This window comes from Protopterus annectens, chromosome 13.part0 (genome assembly GCF_019279795.1).
Source record: "Protopterus annectens isolate FY-2018-M chromosome 13.part0, PAN1.0, whole genome shotgun sequence".
NCBI classification, from domain to species: domain Eukaryota; kingdom Metazoa; phylum Chordata; order Ceratodontiformes; family Protopteridae; genus Protopterus; species Protopterus annectens.
The window spans coordinates 859,286,489-859,312,999 of NC_056747.1; the positions used below are offsets into that span (position 1 = coordinate 859,286,489).

General features: G+C 41.8%; 1 protein-coding gene across 1 annotated transcript in view; it reads left to right on the forward strand.

The window, feature by feature from the left end:
• The window catches only part of TADA2A (transcriptional adaptor 2A), a 461,073-nt gene extending 451,953 nt beyond the window's left edge, over positions 1-9,120 (forward strand). The window contains exon 16 of the mRNA XM_044054901.1: positions 8,567-9,120. Coding sequence (XP_043910836.1) covers positions 8,567-8,752 — 186 coding nt within the window. The 3' untranslated portion in view covers positions 8,753-9,120. The remainder of the gene's footprint in view (positions 1-8,566) is intronic.
• Positions 9,121-26,511: the final 17,391 nt, after the last annotated feature.

Below are 26,511 nucleotides of genomic sequence, written 5' to 3' on the forward strand. Positions count from 1 at the left end.
GGGACCAGGGAAAGCTTCCCTACTGTGTCAGAATTCTGTGCCTATCACTGTGGAAACTGCTGCTGGCCCACCTCATAAATAAGGGTGTTTCACTTCTGTGGTCCTGCTTGACAGGGGTACAGGAAAATAATTGTCGCGGGTGGCAAAAGCCAGGGTACATTTTTGGCTAGGCTTGTATAGGCCCTAGGGCCAATAGCCTAGTACCTACCTATGACCAAGAAGATCATAACATCCCTGTACTCTTCCCTTATCAGACCCATTATCGAGTACATTGCCCCCTTTGGCATGTACCTTGCCAAGCACATGCAGCAGGTGGAGAGACCACAGAGGTTCCTGACCAGGAAAATGCAGAGTCTCAAACACCTGTCCTATACAGATAGGCTAAATGCCCTGTCCCTCTACTCAGTCTCATGCAGACTTCTCAGAGGTGACCTGTGTCTGGCATACAAGGCCATCCAGAACCAGCCTTGACTGAGTTGCTGCATATCCATAAGACAAACTCCACTTGCGCAACCCGCAAGCAAGGCCTTAACCTGGTCTGTGACTTTAATAGAACTTGTTGACTGGATACATTTGTGTCCCAAAGACTCCCCCATCTGTGGAATAGCCTCCCTCTCCATGTCAAGCAGAATACCTCTCTAGCCCTCTTTAAGAGGAACTTGGAGACTGGATGAGAAACAGAAAATACACCCCTGGGATCCCACCTGTATCCCTGCTGGACAGGGGAAACAAGTGCTGACTTTGAGGGAACATGGGAAAACTTCTTGGCTAGGCTTAGAAGGGCCTCCGGGACAATAGCCTAGTATCCTATGAACCTATGCAAGAGAAGTTGATCCAGGGAATCAATTTTTCAGCCCTCCTTTTCCAAAGTTTCTTAGGGATCCTAATCCAGTTTTGGCAAAAAGTAAAATAAACAGTCAAAGAAAATACAGGTAAGCAGATGTCTAAGAAGAAATGGCAAAGGCATTCCAAAAAGAAGCCCCGAACATACCACAACCAAGGATAGTCTATCTAGTCTTAATGACTGTTCAAGAGACTGTGTGACCCCCCTTCCACCCTGGCCCCTTTTTTTCTTTAAGAAAGTCTGAATCTCCATTTTTCTGTTTGGCAACAGATAGTTTCAGACAAATGGGTTCTGCTGAACCTTCGCCAAGGTTACAGATGCCATTGAGATAAAATTCCTCTCTTCCAGGGGTTCATTCCTCTTCCTTCTTATCAGACTCTCTTGCTTGCATTGGTTATTCGTCACATGCTGTCCCAAAGAGTGATAGTGCCAGATGTTCTTCGTGTTTCACTGTTGCAGTCATCACACTTTCCTCCTTCCCAAGTGTCCTAGTGCCAAAGAAAGAAAATACTTGGAGACCAGTTCTGGATCTTTCTTTCTTGAACCTGTTTGTGATGGTGCCCAAATTCAAACTGATGTCACTTCACAACCTGTTGCCCACATTTTCCTCTTTCAAGTTTCCTAGTCTCAGTAGACTTAAAAGATGCTTATTACATCTGTATTCATCCAGACTTCAGACGTTTAAGGTTTTGTATGTCTGGATCACATTATCAGTTCTCTGCCTTGCCCATGTCACTATCCACTGCACCAAGAGTGTTCACAGTGTGTAGCTCCAGTCATTGCTCATTGCAGGCTACAAGGTATCCACATTGTTCCATATTTAGATGACTTGCTTATCTTTGTGGAATCTTTTTCATAGTGTCAGGAATCTCTGTCAGTTGAGAGATCTGTTGCAAACACTAGGATTCCAAGGGAACACTTAACAGTCTTGACCCTTCATACAGGACTGTGTTCTTGAGATGTCACTTAGACACCTTAGTTCAAAGAGCTTTTCTTCCACAGGACAAAATAGATGTATATGTAGATGTTTTTCTTAGATTTTCCACTCAAACTTCAGTCACTGCGAGGGAATACCTCAGGATGTTGAGTCTCATGGCATCTACGTTTCTCATGATGCCCCTGGCAAGACTCCATATGAGAAACAGGTGGCATCTGAAGTTTATTTTGTCCCAACACCAACACCCTTTGTTTTTTTTTCCAAGTCCTAGTGCTGAACTTTGTCAGAAGAGAAATAATTTAGTGGAGACAACAAATAACCTTAAATCTAAGTATCCCCTTCTCCCTCCCTGTTTCAAAGCAGTCAGTCATCAAAGATGCTTTGGGTTTCACTTGAGTAGGGTTTCAGGAGGGATAAATGTACATGGTGTGTGGGACATCAAGGATGGATGCAAGCACATAAATATCAATGAGATGAGATGTTTGCCCTGATCAAGACACTTGACTGTCTGAATCATCTTTGGTTCCCAGGACCTCTTCAAGATGTTAGACAATACCACAGTCATGTTGTGCGTCAGTAAGCAGGGAGAAACCAGGTTGTACCCCTTTTTGCAGCCTAGACATATTAGCTTGGGGTATAGCTTCATAGCACAGTCTCACTCTAAAAGCGTCCTACATTTCGTGAAAGCAAAGTTGTGTAGCATACAAGCTGAGTAGGACCAGGGCAAACCCTCATAAATGTAAAGTAGATCAGGGGGTCTTCTAAGATTTGATCCATTTGTGGGGTAGTTCCTCAAGTATAGACCTCTTTGCGTCTTCTCTGAACAATCAACTGACAAGATTCTGCTCCAGGACACTATACAGAAAGGCGTGGAAGACAGATGCATTTTCTTTTTCTTAGACAGGAATGTTCCTTTATGCTTTTCCACACATTCCACTAATATCCAGGGTACTTTTGAAGATTTAGACGGCATCCCCTAAGATCATTTTGATGATTCCCTTCTGGTCCAGGCAACTGTGTTCTCCCTTCTTTTGGGAATGGCCAGGGGGAGTTGCCACAAGCTTCCTCACAGAATGGATCTACTCACAGAAGAACATGGGTGTTTGATGCACCATGACATCAGTTAACTTCAGCTGACTGTCTGGATGATAGGGTTTTAATTCCTTTTAGGCACATGTTTACTAAGGATGTGCAGCAGGTACTAATGGAGGCAAGAAAGCCTGCTGTTGGAAAATCCTGTATTAGCAAATGGAAAAGGTGTTCTTGATGTTAATGCCAACAACATAACCATCACCCATGCAGGACTAGTTATTCTCTGGTGTTAGTGTTTGTGTGAGTTACTGTGCTATGGCCTTCTTTATTTCTCTGTCATGGTTCATTTGTCATCCCTTTCAGCATGTGTGCACATGGATCCTACTCTTTCAAGGCAGTCTCATGTCAAAATGTTCTTGAAAGGAGATTTGCACAAGAGACATCCAAGTAAACTGGTGACCCCCCTCCTTGAGATCTTAATTTTGTGTTAGAGAAGCTAACATTTCCTCCATTTGAACCAACTATTCTTGCAGACTTTAGATTCTTAACATGGAAAACTGTTTTACTGATTGCTCTGACCTGTGCAAGAAGGGTGTCTGAGTTACAGGCTCTTATTGTGAGTCATCTGTATCCCATTTTTCCATAGGGGCAATGTTTCTTTGAGAACTAATCCTTGTATGACTAAAATGATGTTCTAGTTTACTTTAGGCTGAACTATCCATCTCTCCATTTTCTTTCCTGAACCTAAAAATGAGGGAGAAAGGATGCTCCATACCTTGGATATTCACAGACAACTTTGGTACTATCTTGACAGAACTAAATCTTTCAAATCTTCGGATCAGTTATTCATTTCTTGAGAAGATAAAAGAAGGGACAACCTATTGTTAAAACACACTCTTTCCAAATGGTTGTCTAAGGCTATTACCTTTTGTTATACTCACCATAACAATCTGATGAAGTCCAAGTAGTGTGGACGAAAATGCGAGCTGTGTGATAAGAGCGTTAATGGTGGTTTTGTGTTGCGGAATAAAGTTGAGTTTTTTAAAAAACAGATGTTTTGTTTGCTCCACAAGCCCACAGCACTCTTGTTTGTTTTATTGGTGACTTTTTGAGTGCTTTCACAGTTTTTGTGTAAAAGAAGGGACAACCTATTGTCAAAACACACTCTTTCCAAATGGTTGTCTAAGGCTATTACCTTTTGTTATACTCACCATAACAAAACTCTTCTAACAAGGGTCAAGACCCACTCTACCAGGACATTGGCTTCATCTGTGGCTTTTTGGAAAGGGTTGGATCCAAAAGTATTCTAGAAGTTGCTGTTTGGGCCTCTGTATATACTTTTACAAAGCATTATAAGCTTGATTCCTTCTCTAGGTCCAGGTCCGATTTTGCTAAGACCGTTGTTCATGGGCTCCTGAACTCTTCTCCTTCCACCTCCCAAGTGTAGTAAGCTAGAGTAATGTACGCTTATAGCTAGGGCTACTGCAGCAGTGATCAATATGATAAACGTAGTACAGTCAAGTAAACATGCCGTAACAGTAGATGTTTGAATGATCATGCTGCAGTAACCACTCCCTCTCTCCTTCCAGCTTTTTTGTTGTGTTTTTTTTATTTGCTTTGTTTTTTTATTCCAGGATGTGGACATTTATTTTTATTTTTTTGTTCCTAGCATTGTCATTTCAGGACTCAACCTGTCTCCCCCATCTCTCTCTCTCTCCCGCTGTCTCTGTTGGCAGGAAAGCTCTGTAGGGCTCTGTGCCCAAACTTATCTTTTAGTCAGCTCAGCTCGAGCTGCCTGACAGTTTGGATGCTTGGAAGGTGCCCTGAAACTTTGGAAGCTGGCTGTCTGTTAAATGCTTGGCAGTATGTAACCCGTGTAACTAAAGCTACTGCAGCAGTGATCATTTGAACAATGACCAAGAGATGCTTAGCTGTAAGGTGGGCACACACTAGGCAATAAGAGCACATACACCCTTCCCACCATTAGCATGGGTCCCTGGCATAGATCAGAGTGGGGTGAGTCCTCAACCCATTTAACAACGGCAAATATCCATGCCCATTTATGGTAACATTAATGAACACAACCGAATCACTTAGTCAGTTTTCACTCCTTTGAGTGGATAGCCTTCACATGGCGCTCTGTCTGTGATCCATATTCTCCTGTCTTGAGGATGCTTTGCACCAGAGTCTATGCCCAAAGTGGTTGTTCTGTACAACTCTTTGCCGTATAGACACAATCTAGAGTTTGCTCTGCTTCCCACAACACCATTCTTGAAATGAGTTTGAGGTGGAACACTTGGCATGTTTTTGGGAGTCGCCTCACTGAGACCTAGGGAAAACATGCAACTTCGTACAAGAATTGAAGGTTTGTCAAGATTTGAACCTTGCAATTTGTGCATGGAAGGCAAAGAGCGTAACCATTATGCCATCTGGTGTCACCCAACAAATTGCTGTTTAATCAGTCAATATGCCGAGAATGAGTAGCTTTGGCAGCCCACCAGTCCCATAGAGGCTTGATGGCATTCATCCTAGTGCCCACCAGAGCCCCTGTACAAGGCATTCATCTTAGTGTCTACCACACAGGCCCTGTGCATTCATTTACGTAGCCCGTACAAAGTTCTGCAGTTGGGAATATTGTCTTTTACCTTTAACCATGGCTCACCTAGAAGTTGCTGAGACACCCAGACTTCATAATCTGTAACCAGTGGATGGAGTCATTAAAACAATGTTGTTGTTTGCCCTTTTCTTGGTATGCTAGAAATTCCTCTATGAGCAGTAGCTTTTCTACAGGAAGAACCTGATTGGAATAATTTAAGCTGAGTGCCTTTGAAAAGAAACAAACATGGAGAGATGGTAGGGCTGGTGCACAAAGCAGGTTAGGGAGACAAGAGTAAATCTCGCCTGCCCATCATCATCATGGTCAGTGCTGACAGTTTAAGCCTTTCCAAAGTCTCTTTCTTCCTCCACCCTTCCACTGTCTTGGGACTGAGACTTTCATGGTTCAAAAGAAATTTGTTCGAGCAGACTCTGGGCATATTAAGGGAGTTACATCATCAGATTACAAAGTAGAACTCTGAATGTTCCATTCCTAAGAATGCTTCCCATGCCTTCAGATGAAAGAGTTGAGGCAGTCAATTTTATATCAACATTTACTGCACAAATTACAGAGGAACAAAACATGTTTTTGTTTTCCAGATTACTCTTGGTCCCAAAGAAAGATGGCCCTTGGAGGCCCAATCTAACCCTATCCAGACTGAAAAAGTTTCTGGAAATAAACTGCTTCAGAATGCTAAATCTGCAAGCTCTCCTTCCCTTACTGATGCCAGAGCTGTTCTCACTGGATCTGAAGGATGCCAGTCTGCATATTCTTGTCCACAAGGAGTGTAGGTGATTACTGCACTTTAAGGTGGACACAAACATTTCAGTTCATATCGTTGCCTTTTGTTCATTCCACTACCGCTAGAGCATTCACCAAGTACTTGGCACCAGTGCTTTCTCACTTCAGCACCTGGGGGATTCACATTTAGCCATATCTGTAAGATTACATAATCGAAACACCCACCATAAAGGAGCTACAGAGGGCCCCACAATATTCAGTTTGTTGCTTGGCCAGTCTAGGTTCTCTTTGAGCATACCAAAATGTAGTCTAACAATAGGGACTGGAAAGCTCTTTCTATAGGCCATCCTGGACACGAAGGTAAGCAAACTCCCTATGCCCCAGTACAAATCCCTTTAATTGGAGTTCATTTCACCAGGAAAATATTTTGCAGGGTGGTAGAGATGACATCACATGTGTTGTAAATGAAAAATGCACTTGCCTTCATGTTCCTGAAAAGTGAAAGAAAAAAAAAAGCTGTAGAATGACACATTTTACAATGTGAAGCAAAATGCTTCTGTATTACAAAGTAAATACTGCTTCAGTAACACAACCATTCCATTACTCAGACTGTAGCACTAAACCTTTTTTCATAACTCATTCTGCTTTACAGTCCCTCCAGAGTCTGCCGATATAGCTAGTCCTTTATAGAAATGAAGATGGCTACTTACATATATGACCAAAATATATATATGATAGTTGGAGAAATGTGATACACCGAGCAAGTTTGACCATATACCACTCAGTGTAGTCCACATGTAAAGCTGCGCTCACCATATATCTGTGTAACTCAACATTGTCATGTAGTGAAGGTCATGTTATGTTGAATGCAGCATGTTGTAAACATTCTGTGTGCATTCTGCATACTAAAGTACCCCCGACTTGTTCAGGCATTGAAAATTAGCTTTAGCAGGCCAGGGTGGTGGTAAAGTGCTCCTCAGCTGTTTGCTGCAGGTTATGGACTGAATGTTCTTAGCCACTGTTTGATTGGGTAACCTTCTCCTCCTGCAGAATAAAACATGGAGACAAAAAGGGGGGGGGGGTGATTTGTCAAAATTACTTGCATCACTATATTGATATTAAAATAACTTTGGTTGCCATCATTATAACACTCTGCACTTACCAACTAGGTGACCATGAGGAATGTTACGATTGAAGTGGAGACATGTAGCCAACTTGCGTGCCATATGTGAGAGTCATGTACACTGTTAGGATGATGGGCTGATATTTTGGTGGTGCAGCCCTTAGCATCACACAGTACTTTGATGGAACAGTAGTCTTTCCTGTTACAGTACCACTCCCTTGTGGTTCATATGGGGCCTTTATAGCAAGTTGGGTGTAATCTGTTGCACTAAGCACCTGTGGAAAGTGTGCCTTTCAATAGAAGGCGCACATGGTACAGGTTTGGTCCATTGGTGACACTCTGAAATAAACTCATCCACATGTGCCAAAAGCGTATTGACAAAGTGCTGCAGCATCTTTGAGGCAGAAACTGTGAGATACCTAATGTGTCTCCAGTCTGAAAGTTCCTCTGGGAAGTGTAGTGAGAGCTTACACATACCTTGGTATCTACAGCTATAGGAAGGCCATGCATTCCCCCAGTTCCAAGTTATGGGCCATACAAGCTCACCAAAGTCATCATTGTATCCCAGTCCACTTAAAGCAATCCAATGACTCCTTTTCAGCAAAGTTCAGATGAGTTATTCTCTACCTATACTTCCTTTTCCTGGGCCAATGAGGGCTGTTCAGCACATCAGGTTTTAGCATGGCAGAGGCAAGCACCTCAGAACATGAAACAGAAAAGCTTGCAGCAAGGCTGGGTATCTTCACTGGTTGCAGAGTGACTGGAACATGCACAGATTTACTTTTTTAACAGAACTGTGCATGTGCAGATAACTGTGAATCTTAAAAGATGAGAAGTCCCATGCTTTACACACGTTTCCCTTTTAAATTTTTTACTCCCTCATTTGCATAAGACTTCTTAAATCGGTGTATAATTGCTGAGCAGAACTGCACCTTGTGTCTCTGAATCATGCCTTTCTTGTTTTTGTGTGCCAGTGCACATATATACTGTGCTCAAGCGTAAGAACTGTGATTACCATTCATTATCTACAAAGTGTGCAAACTTTGCGTCTAGTTTTTGTAGCATTTTACTTCTGATGTTTTTCTTCTGCTTAAGAAAATTCACTTGTGTCATCCAAAATTGTGGCGAAGATGAAATTGCCACCCAGTTGGTATACTTCCAGTAAAGGGCCAAATATTTCTAAATGCAGAAGGTTGTTCTTAGCATCACGTGTTGATTTTTTTTTTTTTTTTGCACTGCATAAGAAGTGAAAATGTATGCCTCCAAGTAACCCAAAACTTTCTTGTCTTTTAGCTCTGCCAGATGGTGAGGCTGGTCCCAGGAGCCTACTTGGAATATAAATCAGCATTAGTAAGTGAATGTGAGAAGTTGGGTGGCCTGCGTCTTGCACAGGCAAGGGCATTAATCAAGATTGATGTCAACAAAACTAGAAAAATCTATGACTTCTTGATCCGCGAAGGATACATATCCAAAGTCTAGATGACTGCTAAAGTCCTTAGAAATTCAGAAGATGGAGCTATTCCATTTCATGGCAACAATGACATCAGCAGTCTGGGACTGTCATCATTTCACATGTATATTTATCTCATTTCACGTGTATGCTTGTTTTACAGTCAGCTTGTTACGTCTTAAAATAATTCTGTTGCGTCTTTTTTATAAATACTTTACTAGACCAGGTTATCCAAGTTACCTACTGAGGTGTCTTTGAAAAAAGTAGGTATTTATTTTTTTGTGCGGTGTTATTGTAATTATAGAACTGTAGTATAATGTAAATAATGCTTTACCCGTTAAGTATTTATGTACTGGAATCACAGCCCTAAGTGTATGAGTAAAAAATGAAAATGGTATGCATTTTGTATTTTAATCAGGGTCATAGATTCATAAACGTACTAGGCTAATGACCCAAAGGGCCTTTCAAAGCCTAGCCAAGTTTTCCTGAAAGAATAATGTACTATCTGTATATACATCCTACCTTTATTCCTAACCTTCAGCTAGATATTGGTATATCTCTTCATTACTATGTTTCATATTGTATGTATAGCTAATGTTTGCTGCAGTATGTATTATTTGCTGATGTGTATATATTCAATTGTTCTTAGTGTACTCTGCTGCTCATTTATTGTTCTGTGGAGCTTTTCTCCACTGACCTCCACTGAAAAAGGACCTGTGTACAGTTGGAATTTCCCAGTAAACAAATGTAAATAAATAAAATAAAATGTCCTGCATCCAAATAGGATATTGAGGGCCAGGCATTTATAAGCTACCTCTGTCCATAAGGGACAATGGAGCCAGACCTGGTGTAAATTTCCTGTTGCCCATCCACTTGTCTAGGTTGTACTTAAACTGGATAATAGACAAACTCAGCTTCGCATGGATGGGAAGCCTGTTCCATAGGATGGGCAGTCTCTGGGACTCATCGGTCTCTCCTGCAGGTTCTGTTTGTCACAGACAAAATTCAGGTCCTTAGACCTTGTATTTCTGATATTCTTTGACTTGGGAATATGTAGGAGATTCATAAGCGTGAGGTTTGTGGATGCCTTGTAAGCCAGGCAAAGATCACCCCCTCAGCAGTCTATAGGAGACTGAGTAGAGGGAAAGGACATTAAGGTGCTCTGCGTAAGGCAGGTTTGTTACCCTTTGTATTTGTTTTGTAAGGAACCTTTGAGGTTGCTATAGTTGCTGCATATGCCTGGTAAGATACAAACCAAAGGGAGCATTGTACTTTGGTCAGATAAGGGTGGAGTACAGTGGGATAATGACCTCTTTGGACCTAGATGCCATGCCCTTACTTATAAGTTGCGTAACTTAAAAGGATTTCCTCACCCCTGTGACCATGTAGTGGTCGAAGGTAAGGCTGTCTACTTACATATCCAGATCCTTGACCACTGAGTTGATTCTTAAGGGTGTATTGTCAACATGGTTATTAACCGGGATAGTTGATTTCCCAAAGGGTACAATTGTGTATTTCTTAGAATTGAGTTGAAGACCATGGCTTTGGCACCATTTATTAGTCAGAGACAGACCTTCTTGAAGAATGCTGTTGTCTGCAGGGGAGTTGATAACCTCCAGTTTGCAATCATCTGCAAACTTAGTCAGCCGTAAACCTTCAGCATTTGCTTCCATTTCAGAGAAATAGATGCCAAAAAGGAGTGGGCCCAGTACTGAGCTCAGGGGGACTCTGCTAATGACTGGCCTGTTGCTGGAGGCAGCCACTGAGGCCCAGGGTCCTTTCAGTGAGCCAGTTGGCTATCCAGTGGGTGGTAACAGGGTTTATACCTAAATTAGTGAGCATTTCTGTAATGCCTGAGTTGGGGTATTGTCAAAAGCCTTGGCCAGGTTGAGGTAAGCTCTGTGCACAGTCTTTCCTTCATCCAGTGCTTTGATGAACTTCTCAGAAAAGTCCACTAAATTTAATAGGTGTGACCTTCCTTTAAAAAACTGAACTTTGATGGGTCCAACATTTGCAAGTTACCTATGTCGTCATTTATCATGTCCATGGTGATTCTTTCCATGGCCTTACATATGAGGCTGGTAAGACTTATGGGCCTGTAGTTACCCAGATCAGTGGTTGGACCTCCTTTGTGTGGGAGTTAATAACACCTTGGTATACTTCTCATTCAGTGCACTTCCTGTTAGGTTCATAGATAAGTACTAGGCTAGCTGCCCTTGTGAGTCATTTTAAGCTTAGCCAGTTTCCCTCAAAGATGAGAATCAAATTCTGTACCTTGTGTTTGTGAGATAAACACTCTAACCATTATGCGAACCCTCATAAAATAAGTTATCTTTTGTGTGCAAAGACTGCAGATTTATCTTTACCAAAATTTCAGATGACATCAACATATGAATCACTATAACTAATGCATTTTGTTGGAACCAGAAGAGGTTTACAGAATATACGGTTCTGTACTTAACATAGGGAAGATTACAAACCTGAGCCAAGCAAACACTTTTAATTGAACAAAGTATAATTGGTTTAGAAGGACAAATGAATTTAACATATTCTGTGCAGAAGGATTTGCAGTAGTATAGACAAAAAAAGAAAATCAAAAAGTCTAGTGTATTAGTTAGAAGTGGACTTGGAACATCAAAAAACTGAGAGTTGTCAGTAGCTTGCTTCCATAAAATGGGCAAAAACTTTCATGTCCTTCCATTCACTGCTGCAGTATTCCTAACTGTATGGGTTTCCCTGCCATGGAAGCCCGACATCTGGCCAGTCTTCCAAAGACCTCTGAATTTAAAAGGTTTGCCTAACATCACCATATGTTCCCTGCGCAACATAGGGCATAAAGGTGACGTTCAGGCCTACCAAAACACAACTTCTTTGCCACCAGTCTGAACGTGTCTTTTACACAGTCTGTCTGTTTGCCTGCATTCATTTTCTGCCAGTTGAATGCATTTACATTATCCAGTGACTTCCTATGCCTGTTTGTATTTTTGCAAGATAAGTGCCCTGTTGGGGATTTTGTTTTTTCTTGTTTTTTGTATTCTGTGGGGTTAATGTCATCTAGGAAGGGTAAATGCCAGTGTGGGAGATAGATTCCTCATAGAGAACAGGCATAAGTGTCGTTTTTGCTTAGTTTCTTCTCATGACTGTATGTCTTGTTCTATTTCTCAGGCATTTGTTCCAAAAACCCTTCACAGTAGACTTTCTTCTCTTTCCTTTTATCTTGAGATTCAGCATCTTAAGCTACTCGCTAAACATGCAGTGGAAGGAATCTTCCCACCCAGAGGGTCAGCCATTAGAGAAGAGAGGGTTTGCAGTTGTCCATCTTGGATGTTCAGAGGGAACCATGGTTGTTTTTTTTCTAAGGAGCCTAGGAGAGTTCCTCAGTTTTTAGTTGGGGAAGAAGTTCCTGCTACAGTTCCCGACTGTTGTCCTGGATCTGGGCCTTCTCAAGATGTTCCCTTAAAAAAAGAAACAAAAAATTTAACATTTTTCTTCTGTTCCTAGGGATCCACACAGTGAATCTCAGGCTTTTACTCTGGGGTTATTTTTCCTGTCTTAATGTCCTTAAAGCTTCCTCATGGGGTTTCAGTTCCTGCTCCTCCTTGGTCCTCTACTCCTCTTAAAAGGCCTAGAGACCAGAATTCTCCTGTGGAGGAGTCTGATTTTGCTGACGAATCCCTAACGTATTCTACTCTGATTCCTTCTCCTTTGGACTGTGTGTCAGAAGAGGAGGAACCTATTAGTTCTGATGTTCCTTTGGAAGAAATTTCCTTTGGGGACACACACTCTAAGATGAATTTTTTTAAGTGGGATTGTACTCTGGTCTCTGATATCCATAAGAAGTACTATGAGTTGTTGCAAGTGGACTGTCCTAAACCTGTGGCTATTCCTCCTGACTTGGCTGCTTTACTGGATGCTTTTTCCAGTGCATCTCAGGAAGCTGATTCTCTCCTCCCTGCTCCCATCAAGCCTGGTTTTATAGGGTTCCTAAGTATTCTTTTTTATATAAATGTCCTGGTGCTGACACCTTGGTAGTGTCTGTAGCCTCTGATAAGCCATCTCACTTGCTTCTTTTGGCCTAAGTTATTGCCTGCTGTCAAGGACAGCAGAACTATAGACAGGCTGGTCAAAAAGATGTACAGTTCTGCTAACCTAGCTTTTAAGGCTATTCATTATCAGAACCATATGTCTAGGTATGTGTTGGCTCTTCTTTCTCAGGCCTGTCAACTTATTTCTGATTTTCCATACTCTGAGGGTAAAAAGTCTGTTCTTTCCTTGCTAGGGACTTGTTAGTCATCCTATTAAATGTAGTTATGATGAGGCGGATGCTTCTTCTATGGCTGCTGTTTTTGGTTCAGTTATGCGGAGGTATTCTTGGCTTAGGCTTGAACTTCTACCTGATGATATTAAAGCTAAGTTGATGGATGCTCCTCTGGATTCGAAACATTTGTTTGCGGAAGCTGCTGCTGGTTGAAGTCCCTTCAGGATAAGGGTAAGGCATATCACGGGAGCTTAAATGTGTTTGTTTCACATGTGCCTAAATTTCAGAGAAACTACCCCACTAAGCCTGCCCTTGTTCATAGGCAATCCCATCATTCTACTGAAGATAAGAAGAGTGGCAGATGGGCTCCTCTTGCTAAGGCTACTCAATTTTTGGGGACTCCAAAGCCTTCCTTTCTGGACAAACCAGGCACTGTGTAACTGTCTGTCCCATCCCAGCCTCATTCCTCTTTCTCCTCGTCTTCTCTTTCTCTTCTGGTTTGGCTTCAGATCACTCAGGATTCTTGGGTTCTGTTGATCTTTCATAAAAGGTACTTCATGGTGTGAAAATCCCTTCCTCCTTTTATGGGGCATTCCTCAGCCTCCTCAGGAGCCATCTTAAAGATCTCTTGTCTCAGGGTGCTATTTCAAGAGGTGCCTGTGTCCCAAAGGGGGAAATGGTTTACTCTTGACTATTTCTAGTGCTCAGAAAAGGGTGCCCTTGGAGACCTGTTCTAGACTTCTCTCATCTAAACAGTTTTCTAAAGGTGCCTTGCTTTTCAGATGTTGTCCATTCAGATTCTGTTTCCTCTCTTGCTCCCTCAGGCCTATATGGTATCTCTGGATCTGAAGAACGCTTATCTCCACATACCGATCCATCCGTTTTTCAGAAAGTTTTTGGATTTCTCTGTTGCTTCCTGGCATTTTCAGTACTCTGCACTGCCCTTTGGACTTTTATACTGCCCCTGGGGTGCTTACCCCAGATGCCTTCTTCTTGTGATTGCCTTTTGCAGACTTCAAGGGATCCAAATTTTTCCTTACTTGGACTACCCGTTGATTCAGGCATCCTCTCCAGAGACCCTTTTGCAAGGACTTCATTTTGCTATATCCCTTCTTCAGAGCCTGGGGTTCACTGTAAATTTCAATAAGTCTTCTCTGATTCCTTCTCAGGATCATGTTTTTCTAGGTTGCAGGATTCGGACGGTGTCAATGCTTTCATCCATGCCCCCTCCAAAGACCTTAACTCTCATTTCTTTCTTCCACACTGTCCTTCCTCTGCCTTCCATTACCACCAGGGAGTTTCTGAGGGTTCTGGGTTTCATGGCATCCACCATTCCGATGCTTCCTCTGGCCAAACTTGAAAAAGTTTCAGTGGTTTCTGAAGTCATTGTGGCTTCAACATGCTCATCCTCTAGAATTTGTAGTTTCTCTTCTTCCTTGTCTCAGATAGGAACTTCTCTGGTGGATTCAGCAGTTGTCTCTGAATGCAGGGATCCCTTTTCATCCCCCTCTTCCCTCTCAGGAAGTATTCACAGATGCCTCAGACATGGGATGGGGCGACTTTTGGCTCCCTAAAGGTACAGGGGGTGTGGTCACCTTGTCAACAGAGTGAGCACACCACTGTCAAAGAGATGATAGCTCTTCTGTTGATTCTTCAGGGGTTTTAGTCTCTCTTTTATGCAGGGCCTCTGAAGGTGTTCAGAGAAAATACCGCTGTGGTTTGGTATATCAACAAGCTGGGAGGGACGAGATCTTATCTTCTTTGCCAGTTGACACTTCTGGTATGGGATCTTGCTGTCAAGTGAATCTTCATGCAGTTTATATCCCTTATGGTCAGAACATTGTGGTAGACACTCTGAGCAGGTCCTTAACTCAGTCCCAAGAATGGATGCTTCACAAGGATGCATTTCTGGACATTATCCACCAGTGGGGTACTCCTCAAGTGGATATTTTCCCTCCCCTCTGAACAGACAACTTCCTCTGTTTTGTGCCAAAGTCCCAGGACCTCTAGTATGGAAGGTGGATGCCCTCTCATTCTCTTGGAAGGGGATGTTTCTTTATGCATTTCTTCCCCTTCTTCTCACTCCAAGCGTTCTGTTCAGAATTCAACCGGATGCTCTCAAAATCTTGTTGGTGACTCCCTTTTGGCCGCAGCATCACTGGTTCCCTCTTCTGAATCTGTCCAGGGGCAATCATCAAAAGTTAATGCACAGGGTGGATCTAATTACACAAGACAAGGCATCTCTTATCCATCCCCACTTGTACACACTTCAACTGACACTGTGGATGCTAGGATTTTGATTCCTCATAGACACCTTTTTTCTGAGGATGTGCTGCAAGTCCTGCAGGAGACCAGGAAACCTATGAGTAGGAAACCTATGAGTAAGAAATCCTACTTATCCATATGGAAGATGTTTTCTTCCTGGTGTTTCTCTTGTAATCTGGACCCACTTAATGTGGATGCTTCTTTGGTTGTCTGTTATTTGTGTGAGTTTCTCAATGCTGGTGTGGCCTATTCTTCGTATCGGGTGTCTCTGCTTGTCTGCTTTTTTCTCCTCCTTTAGCTGCTAGATTGGAAATTGAACAATTTCTTAAAGGTCAACTTAATATTAGACCTCCCAGGAAGCCTGTTCATTCTCCTTGGGATTTTAATTTTGTTTTTGAGAAGTTGACACAGGCTCCTTTTGAGCTTGCTGCTTCAGCTTCCTTGATACATGGTTTCTGGAAGACAGTTCTTTTGTTAACACTTACTTCTGCCAGACGGGTGTCCGAGTTGCAAGCCCTTATGGCTTGACCTGTCTTGATTTTTCATGAGGACAGTGTGTACTTCAGCACTAACCCTTCTTTTATGCCAAAGGTGGTTAATGAGCTATCACTTAATCAGTCTAATCTGCCTACTTTTTTCCCCTCCACAAACTGACAGTGAGGGTGCTGCATACTTTGGACATGCATAGGCAACTTATTTGGATATGACCAAGGCTATTAGAAAATCTGATTAGTTGTTTTCTTTTCATCCTAAATCTTTGGAGCTTGCTGTATCCAAGCAAACTATTTCTTCTCGGATTTCTAAGGCTGTTTCCTTTTGTTACACTTTTTCATGGGGAGAGCCTTCCTTTTTCAATTAAGGCTTGTTCTACTAGAGCTGTAGCTTCCTCTGGTGTTTTTTTTCATAACCTTAGATACTAACTCTATTCTTGAAGCAGCTACCTGTATTTCACATACCTTTACCAAGCACTACAAGTTGGATGGTATCTCTAGAGTTAGGGCTTGTTTTGCTAGTAAAGTTCTTCATGTTTTTTTAGTGGACTCTTCTGCCCCTTCCTCCTCCCATGTTTCCTGTTTGGCACTCTCCTATATAGTTAGGAGTACTGCAGCAGTGAATGTAAGGACATAATACAATTGTGTAAAATCTCATCTTAACAGTAGATGTCCTTGCCTTCTCTGCTGCAGTATTTGCTCCTTCCCACCATCCCGAGTTCTTTGCCTTCCTGGATGTACACATTACCTCTTGGGTTCCTTGGACGGGTGTTCCTCCTGGGACAATCTTTTCTGTTTTGGTAGGCCTAAACATCATCTTTATACCCTGTGTTACGCAGGGAGTGTATGGTGATGTTTGACATACCTTTTGAATTCAGAAGTCTGAGGCAGGGAATCCTATGTAGTTAGGAATGCTGCAGCAGTGAAGGCAAGGACATCTACTGGTATGGTAAGATTTTACACAACTGTACTGTGTGGGTATATTCTTTTACTGATAGAAAATATGGTGATGGTTAAAGTGTGACATATGTATATAAGAATAATATGCACAGCAGATGTTCTTGTTTTGTACTTTTTCAGGAAGAAAGCTACCAGACTGAATAAATATGTTAACTGTTTTGGGGAGTTATTTTTAATACTGGTTTTATATTGCAGTTCATGGATTAACACCACCAAGTGTGTATTGTTGTAAGGAAATGATACATGACTTTTAGAATGTAGGCTTGTGATTTTTAGTTGTGCAAACGGCACCTTCTAATAAAATTGTAATAGGTTCTTTCTTGTAGGGGATGGTCACCAGTCCTTGTAACAGTACATCATAACTTTTGTATTATATCCCACCTAACTCATCGTCTTCCTAGTTAGAGTTTGATCAGACGTCTTATTTCCTGTGAATGCTTTAACTGGTGCCATGCCGATGTTCCATTGAGCATTTGTTTTTTGTTTGGAGCACAGGGCACTCTTATATGGCTAAGATTACTAAAGGCAGTGTCACTTCAGGTGCTTTACATGTTGCATCAACATCTGAATTTCAGTTGTGTAGTTCATGCTTGTTCACCATTTATTGTCATGTTCAGAAATTTTCACTTGGGTTTTAAATAAGTTTGTTTGTTGTATGTATTGTAGTTGCGGATGACAGTTTTTTTTTAATCACACGCTTCTCTATTTGACTGTTTTTAGCTCATTCTTCCTAAAATAAAGGTTAAAAAGGATAAATGTATTAAACCTTGCAAAGGTAAGTTGTCAAAGGATGCTGTCAAAAATTGAAACAAATCATCTAGTGTTTCTAAAGAGAATGTTGTTGTTTTGGCTTTTCCTGTTTAGGGGTCGCCACAGCGGGACTCCAGTCCGCTAATGATTGGCAGTAGATTTTTATGGTGCCGAGGTGCCAGCTCGACACTCAACCTTCAACGAAGGCACACCCATTCACGCATGTCTTTCGAACGCCACTCAACCGCGAGGAGGACATGCACACTCCACACAGAAGGCGCTCCAGCTGAGAATCGAATGGGAGAACCTCTTGCTGTGAGGCATTAACGCTACCACTGCTCCACCACGGCTTCCTCTAGTGTTTCTAAAGAGAATACTGTTTTAAAATTATCATAGAGGTACATAGTTTTGTTCTGAAATATACAAAAACTTCTCACTGAACTCCTTAGTAACTTCTTCCTGTTTTTTTAATTTCTCCAAGTCTTTTGGGTTTCTAATACCATGATGGGAATGGACCCCATTCCTAAGTCAAAGTATGATTAAAATTCATGAAATGATTATTGTTTCAATCTATAATGTTAGCCAGAAGTGCTCTTCGCAGCACCCGCATTGTGCCCAATAATAACTCTTCCTGCAATTCGTACAAAGTTACATGTATCTGTAACATATCTAAATGCAATTGTAGAAGACCCTTTGCTGCTACTACTACTGAAACTGTCTGGGTATCTTTATTCCACATTGCTCTCATTTCTGCCCGCAAATCCTCGTATTTTATGATTTTGTGTCTGTACGCAAGACACTAGTCACTAGGTGTAGGAATTTCAATGATCAGTGCTACTTTTGTCTTCTTTTTGTGGACCACTATATCTGGTTTTCTCGCATCTGTCTTTTGAACTGTTGGTAGTGGGTGATCCCATGTGATGTAGACTTCATCATTTTCTGTGATGCTTTCTGGCTCATGTTTTCAGTGTTTTCGGGCTACTTCAGTATTATAATGTTTGCACAATACCCAGTGCAACAGTCTTGCCACAGTATTATGCCTTTCAGTTTACAGTCCTCCTGCTGTTAGTATGTCACAACCAGCAACAAGGTGTGCCACAGTTTCCAATTCTGTTTTACAAACCTGCATTTGTCTGTTTTTCCCCACATGTTCAATGGACTTTATAACCCAACGTGTACATTGTCCAATATCTTGGCCGCTAATGTTAACCTTTCATCTTTTGGTTTGAAGTATTCTCTCTTTAACCATTCCTGCATTCGATCCTGATCAACATGAGGTTGTTCCAGAAGCTTTCTATACTTGCAACTATATTTATACATTTCCCATATTTCTTGCCTTCTCATCTAATCCTTCACCTTATATTCTTTCTTTTGTTTTTTGGCACATTCACTTGTCTGATTTTTATCTCCTCCTGGTTTGATTTCCATTTCTGCTTGATGCCGATATGCTTCTGCTAGACTAAGCAAGGAAGTCCTCTTAGATTTATTCTCCTCATGTTTCAAAACTTTCACTATGTTGGGGTCTTGTGAGGTCAGCAGATATGTATGCAGTCCCACAATTGCAGATCTATACATTTAATCAATTTCAAGGAGGCCCATACCTTCTTTGGAACGGGGAATATGTAATCTTGGTGTGCACTGATTTTTATAAATCATTTGATGAGCATGAAACATCCTTATTGTTTTCCTTTCTAATCTATCCAACACCTTTTGGGGCCAGTTAGTCACTCCAAAACTGTGAGTTAGGACAAGAAGAGCAAATTGGTTTATAGCTTGAACTTTGTTCCTAGATGTCAGTGCTGTTTCCAGGATTAATTTAAGTCTTCTAAAATATTTCTTACTACATTTTATGTGCATTTGTTCATGTTTTATTGTTGATCCTTCATCAGTTCCAAATATTTATACACTCCCTCTTGCTCAAATTCTTTTACATCACATTCTTGTCCCAAACTAATGTTTTCTTGATGCTGTAGCTTTCCTGCTTTAAAGGTTGCTTTTTCACATTTATCAAGACCAAATTACATTCGTATATAGTCTGAAAAAGGTTTGACTACATGCAGTTGTGCTTTCAGTTCCTCATCTGATGAGCTACACAGTTTTAAATCATCTACAAAGAGAAGATAAGTTTTTACACTTTGTTGCTTTCTGGTTGCTAAATTATAGCCATGAACCTACTCTGTTAAGCAGACAGCGTACTGGGTTAAGGGCAAGGCAAAAGAGCAGCAGTGACAGAGAGTCGCCCTGGAATATCCACCTTTGAATTTTTATCCCTGGAGTAATATGTTTTTTCTTTATCATGATTTAACTGCAGTGGTTTGTCACTGTTTCATGGTCGTTGTGATGTAGTTTTTCAGTGTTAGATGTATCTTACAAATTTTTAAGTACTCTCTTATCCGTGAATGTGGGATACCATCAAATGCTTTTTGTAGTCTGTCTATGCCATACTTAGATTCTTCCCCTTTTTACAGTTCTCCACTATGACTTTAACAACAAATAATCCTTTGTTCCGTATGACTTTCTTTTATCACCCTTTTGTTCTATTGCCATAATTGAGTTTTCTTCTAAATGACTATAAACTCTGTCAGCATCAATTCAGGTGTATAGTTTATATATCATCAGAAGGCAAGTTATTGATCTATAGTTTTTAGGGTAGCTTGCAGGCTTGCTCGTAAGTAGGAGAATTGTTTTTCCTGTTTCTATCCTATTAATTTCCCCAAGTCTTTTGGGTTTCTAATACCATGACAGGAATGGACCCCATTCCTAAGTCAAAGTATGATTAAAGTTCATGAAATTAATATTGTTTCATTCTTTGATGTTGATCCAAAAGTGCTCTTCGCAGCACCCGCAATGTGCGCTCCTCCCTACCTACAATGCAGCAACCCCCAACATACCTCAGATCTCGTTTGCAGCTTTCGCAAAATAGATGTGGTCGTCATAGCTTTCAAGCAATTTTTCAGATAAGGGATTATTTCCCTTTTTTTTTTCTTGCTATCTAATTTTTTTTACACGTAGTGTATCCTTATTTATATACCATTGCTGGCATTTTCATATAATTTCTCCATTTCCTATGTGTGTGTGTGTCTATATATATATATATATATATATATATATATATATATATATATACATATATATATATATATATATATATATATATATATATATATATATATATATATATATATATATACATATATATAACGTATGTCATTATATCATTTTTTTTTTTTTTTTTAATCTCTTAACTTTTCTCGTTACACCTTCAGTATACCCTTTCATACCATTGTTGGCACTATTTTCTTTCCTTGCCTGTACTTCCTCTTTAACAAAAAAAAATCTTTATTCTGCTTTTTCTGTCTACTTTCAAGATGTCCAAAATGCCCTTTGGGGTTTAAGAAGTGTAAGAACTGTGGCCATGAGTTGCCACTATCAGATGCACATGATCTGTGTGTGTATTGCCTAGGGCCCTGATCACTTGCACATTGATTGTTCCATCTGTAAAAATTTCAACTCATGAGTGATCATGAATCATAAAAGTTAGTTGATCGTAAAAGGTTTACTACCTACAGCCTTTTCAGAAACAATTACTGGGGCTCAACACCCTAAAAGTACTTCTAAGGAGACTTCAAAAAAGTCCCCTAGACCGTCTGGCTCTTCCACTCCATCGTCAACTGAACCTCCGAAAAAGAAACGTAGATTGGATCTGAAGGCTTCCATATTGAAGCCATCTCTCAGATCTCCAAAGTCATTTTTTGATCAGAATTCATTCGATCCAAAGCTCCTTCCAAGGACTCTGTACTCACCATCCATCCATTGACCCAGTGCTCTCTAGGTTCCCATCTCCCTTTTTGGAGAGAGAGCATTCAAAAGCCCCTTCTATTGCCTCTTTTCATTCTTCCAGGAGTCTCACCAAAGTTGACGTGGATAGGATGATGAGAAAACTTCTCGGTGCAAATACAGATGGGGGTTCTACCAGCTCCCTACCTCTTCAGATCTGGAAGCCTTGGTCTACCCCTCCCCTAGCATCTCCTTCTCTAATCCAACAGTCCATTTTGGAGTCCTTGGATCCCAGTTTTCCGAGACCATCTGGCTCTGATCAAAGGATTTTTCTGAATGCTTGGGCGAGTTCAGAGCTGGATGACTTTGAGCCATAGTGTCCCGGGTGGATCCGGCTCTGACATTTACAGAGCAGTCTCTGCCCCTTGGAGCCTCTGCTTTGGACAGTTCGGCTCCGACCTCTGCCTCGGATAGAATGCCTTTGAGGCCGACGGAGCCTATGAGGCAGAAGCATGGCTTCTTGGCTTCATTGGCTTTATTCTCCCTGGAACATTCTGCTTTTAAGGTAGTGGAGAGAGTGTTCTCTGCTTCAGCTAGACGGTCTTTCCCCCCAGATCTCCCTTCAGGGTCTCGTGCATCTCTGCGCCTTGAGTCTTAAGATTTGACTCCACAGGGGCAGCCAGCCCAACCTCTCCAGGCTACCCAGCAGGGTGTCACCATTTCTTCTGGTACTTCTCTGGAGCATCCTTCCGAAGAAGTACCTTGGAAGAGAAAGTGTAAAAGGAGGCACTTAGAATCCCCTCAGGAGTCTGTCACTGAAGATACCAATTTCAATGACTGGGAAGGCTCTCCAAGATCACCACCCGAAGACATCTCCTTTGGAGACCTACTGGAGATCCTTAAACAGAGGGGTGGTTGACCCTCCCACAGTCCTAAAGAGTTGGTATTCTTGAGGCATTTGGACCTGGTCCGTCTAGCTGCCGAGTTACTCCGCTTACTGATGGCCTCATTAATTTGATCCCTAAGTGGGTGTGGAACGAGGCAAACTCTGTTGAACTTATCCCCAAGAGACTGGATTGCATTGTGACACCACTAGCAGGAAAAGAGTTTTGGAGTAAGGGAGTACCTGTGTATGCCATGATTGTGGAGGAGACTATTAAGAAGGAACGTGTGGAACAAAGTTCCACTGTCCATCCCCCTAACTGGGAGTCTAGGGCTTTGGACAGATTTGGGAAGCATGTCTATGTTTCAGAGACGTTTGCTCTTAGGTCGCTGAACTGTTTGATACATTTCACTAGGTTGCAAAGAGATTTGATAAAAGAACTGCCAAATTCTGTTTTAGGGACCACAGCTGCTGCAACTTGGGCTTCTGTCCATTTCAAACTCATCCATGAGGTTTATCTCTCATGCAGCTGAGGGTGCCTCAAGGGCAGCGCATTCAGGCATTTCATTTAGGAGGCATGCCCGGATGCACTTGTGAGACTTTACGGAGCCCTTGAAGTCTTTCATCAATGCCACCTTTGACAGAACTTTTTTATTCAGTCCGAAAGTCAAGGATATACTCTCCAGATGCAAAAAAAAGATGGAAAGACTCTGTGCTGTAGGTGTGTGTTTTTTGACCCTTCAAAGGACCTTTTCTAGGAACCAAAGAGGAGGGTGAAAAATGTGGTTCAAAAAAATCTCAGGGTCCTTTCCAAGATCCACATGGAGACAGTTCCCCCCTTGGCAGAGGGATGGACTGAAATGGAAGGCACTGCTCATGCAGCAGAGGTGGCTCACAAAATTAAAGGTCTAGAGATTTTTTCTTGGATAGATTCTATCAGCGCTCCTGAAAGGAAGCCCGATTGTCCCCCTCTGGAGGTATTTGGGGGGGGGGCATTTATCCCTGCATAGGTATGACAAAAGATACATGGGTACAGATGATCATTTCTAGAGGTTATACAATCCCCTTTTCCCTTCCACCTCCAGAAAGTTTCCTGGTGTTCCACTTAGAGGAAGCAGCAACACTAAAAATACAAAAGCTGCTAGAAAAAGAGTCATCCAATATGTGCCACCAGACCAGATAGAATCTGAAACTTACTCAAGATTCTTTTTAGTGTAAAAAAAAAACGGGACTAGAGACCAATTTTGGATCTTAACATCATGAACAAATCAGTTTGACACACACATTTTCAGATAGCCATGGTTCAGTCCATTTTGCCCCTTTTGGGCAAGGATGACTGGATGTGCTCGGTAGACCTTCAAGATGCGTTATAACATAAAAATGAACAGACAGTCCAGAAGGTACTTATGTTTACTGCTGGGAGCCAGTCATTAATTACTAGTTCAGAGCCCTGCACTTTGGTCTCACCACAGCCCTCAGGGCAGTGGTAGCAGCTCACTTGAGACTGCGGGATTTCCAGATGTTTCTGCATCTACACTGGCTCATCACCACCCTGACCACACATCTACTCAGAGCTCACAAGAGCGAGAGATCAGGTACTCCAAACTTGCTCCCTCCTAGGAATTACAATAAATTACAACAAATCTCAATTAGAACCATCTCAAATACTGGAGTTTATAAGAACAGTTTTCAGCATGGTATCTGTAACAGCTTCGCTCCCTTTAGAGAGAGTACAAACAATAAGATACCAGGCCAAGAAAAATGTTCACAGTACAAAACTTTCAGCCTGGTCGATTCTTCAAGCCTTGGAGTCAATGTCATTTGCCATAATTTTAGTTCCCCTAGCAAGATTTCATACGAGAATTCTTCAATGGATGCTTACAACAGAGTGGTAAGTTCTTTATCAACAAATGTCAGTCCAAATAAGGATCACTCAGGTATGCAAGAAATACCTGTGATGGTGGATTCCATCAGATCAGGTTCTACAAGCCTGGCTTTCATTCTCCCTCAACCCAAGGCCATAGTGACCATGGACACATCCCAGATTGTGTGGAGGAGGGCACTTCCTGATGAAAACAGTCAAAGGCACTTGGTCCCCCGACCATTCCTAAGAAAACCAGCCTGATAGCAAGACAAGTTAAGCAGGTCCATCCTAATGCCTCATGAGTGATCACTCAATATGAAAGTGGCGAAAAAGGTGTTCCGTTGATGGGGACCACCCTTGCTGCGACCTCTTTTCATTTCCCCTCAATAACAACTGCAGCACATTCTTTGCCCTAGTCCCCCCACTGGGGAAGTCACAGAGAGATGCTCTTCTCCATGATTCCTCCCCCAGTCTCCTCTACACCTTTTCCCATTACCTCTAATCCCCAAATTCCTTCAGAAAGCATCTCAATTGGAGAGCACAGTCATACTCATTGCTCCATATTGGGCTTGTCAGATTTGGTTCCCCTTTCTTTAGCCTCATTTGCTTCACCCACCGTGGATTCTGGATTCAGTTCCAGACCTCCTGTCTCACCCGACAGATACACACCTGGACATTTTAGGCTTAAAGTTGACCACATGGACAGCCCAGGCTGTCTCCCACATCCGTCACATTCTTTTGTCTTCCCACAGAGCTTCCACTAGAAAAATTTACATAAGTAAAAGATTTCTTTGGGCGCAACAAAATGACATTTACCCCTTTTCAATGCCAGTACCTAAAAGTTCTTGAGTTTTTAGCTACAATTTTTAATGAAGGTGGTAGTTCTTTGACATATAAAGTACAACTTTCTGCCATTTCTAATTTTCACATAGGAGTAAATCTTCTTTAGCTTCTTACAAATTTTGTAAGGCCTTTATAATGGGAACCTTTCTTCTTAGGCCCCCTTTTAAAGATCCCACACCCTGTGGGATTTGAATTTGGTTTTACAATCTGTAACCCAGTCCCCCTTTAAACCATAAGCCAAATGTGAAGTAAAATTTTTAACCTGGAAAACGGTCTTTTTAATGGCCATTACCTCTGCTAGAAGAGTCTCAGAACTTCCAGATTTCTTTCCAAATTTCACAAACAAAGGAAGTGTATATGTTGCACCTGTTGGATGTTCACAGTCTGTTACGTTTTTATTTACACAGGACAATTTTAAGAAAATCAGATCAATTACTTGCCTCCTTTTTGGATTCAAAATTGGGCAAACCAGTTGCTAAAGTTACTTTAGCCAAATGTGAAGTGTTAAATGCTCTATCCATGGCTAAGAACACAGCTTCCATGGGACCTGATAGTACCCCAAGCTGTATTTTCCACCATCTACAGCAAGAACTAGCTTTACCATTGAGCACCCTATTTAACCATAGCCTAAGTACAGGCTTCATTCCAGCAGAGTGGAGAACTGCCATTGTCATCCCCTTGCACAATGGTGGTGCCACTACTGACCCTGAAAAGTATCACCCCATTAGCTTGATAATTCTAATCTTTAAAGCCATGGAGTGTGTTGTTATGGACCTCATAAACAAGGACATAGGCAATCTCCAAGCACTTGACCCCTCCCAGTTCAGATTTGTCAAGGGCAGATCTTGCCTGTTGAACCTGGTTGACTTTTTTGCCACCGTCACCAAGGCCATGGATGAGGGAAAATCACTACATACAGCTTACCTTGACTTTGCCAAAGCCTCTGACATAATCCTGCACTCAGGCATCATCGAAAAGCTAACACAACTTGGTGTAAATCCCTATCTCATCAGGTGGGTGGTCAACTAGTTCACCGATAGGACCCACAAGGTCAAAATAGGCACCTCCACCTTCAGCAACAGACCTGTCATTAGTGGTGTTCCCCAGGGATCTGTCCTGGGACCCCTGCTGTTTGGCATCTACTTTTTAGCGATCCAGGCAAAGGCAAAAGGCCTGTGGCTGACCAAGTTTGCGGATGACTGTAAGTTGGGTGCTGTCATTGGCTCCCCAAATTATGTTAACATACTACAAGAGGGTCTCGCAGCAACAGATGACTGGTGCCAAAGTCATGGCCTTAAGTTAAACGCAAAAAATATATATTATCATACCATTCGGCAAGAACACGTCCACTACTGATTACCACATCAACCCCCTAAGCACACAACCTGTGGTGAGAGACATGGGTACACAGGTTGACAACAATCTCACATTCGACCATGTAGCAGCAGTAGTCAAAAAAGCCTTTTACTTGGTTCATCTTATAAGTAAAGGGACTGCATCCAGAAAAAAGGATGTTATTACCTCTCTGTACTCCTCACTCATTAGGCCAATAGAGTGCAGCGCCCAGTTTAGTATTTACCTCTAAAAACACCTGCATTAGCTGGAAAGGCCACAGAAATACCTCACAGAGTCTCCATGGCCTCCAACACCTGTCCTGTGTGGACAAGCTCAAATCACAATCACTCTACTCTGTATTG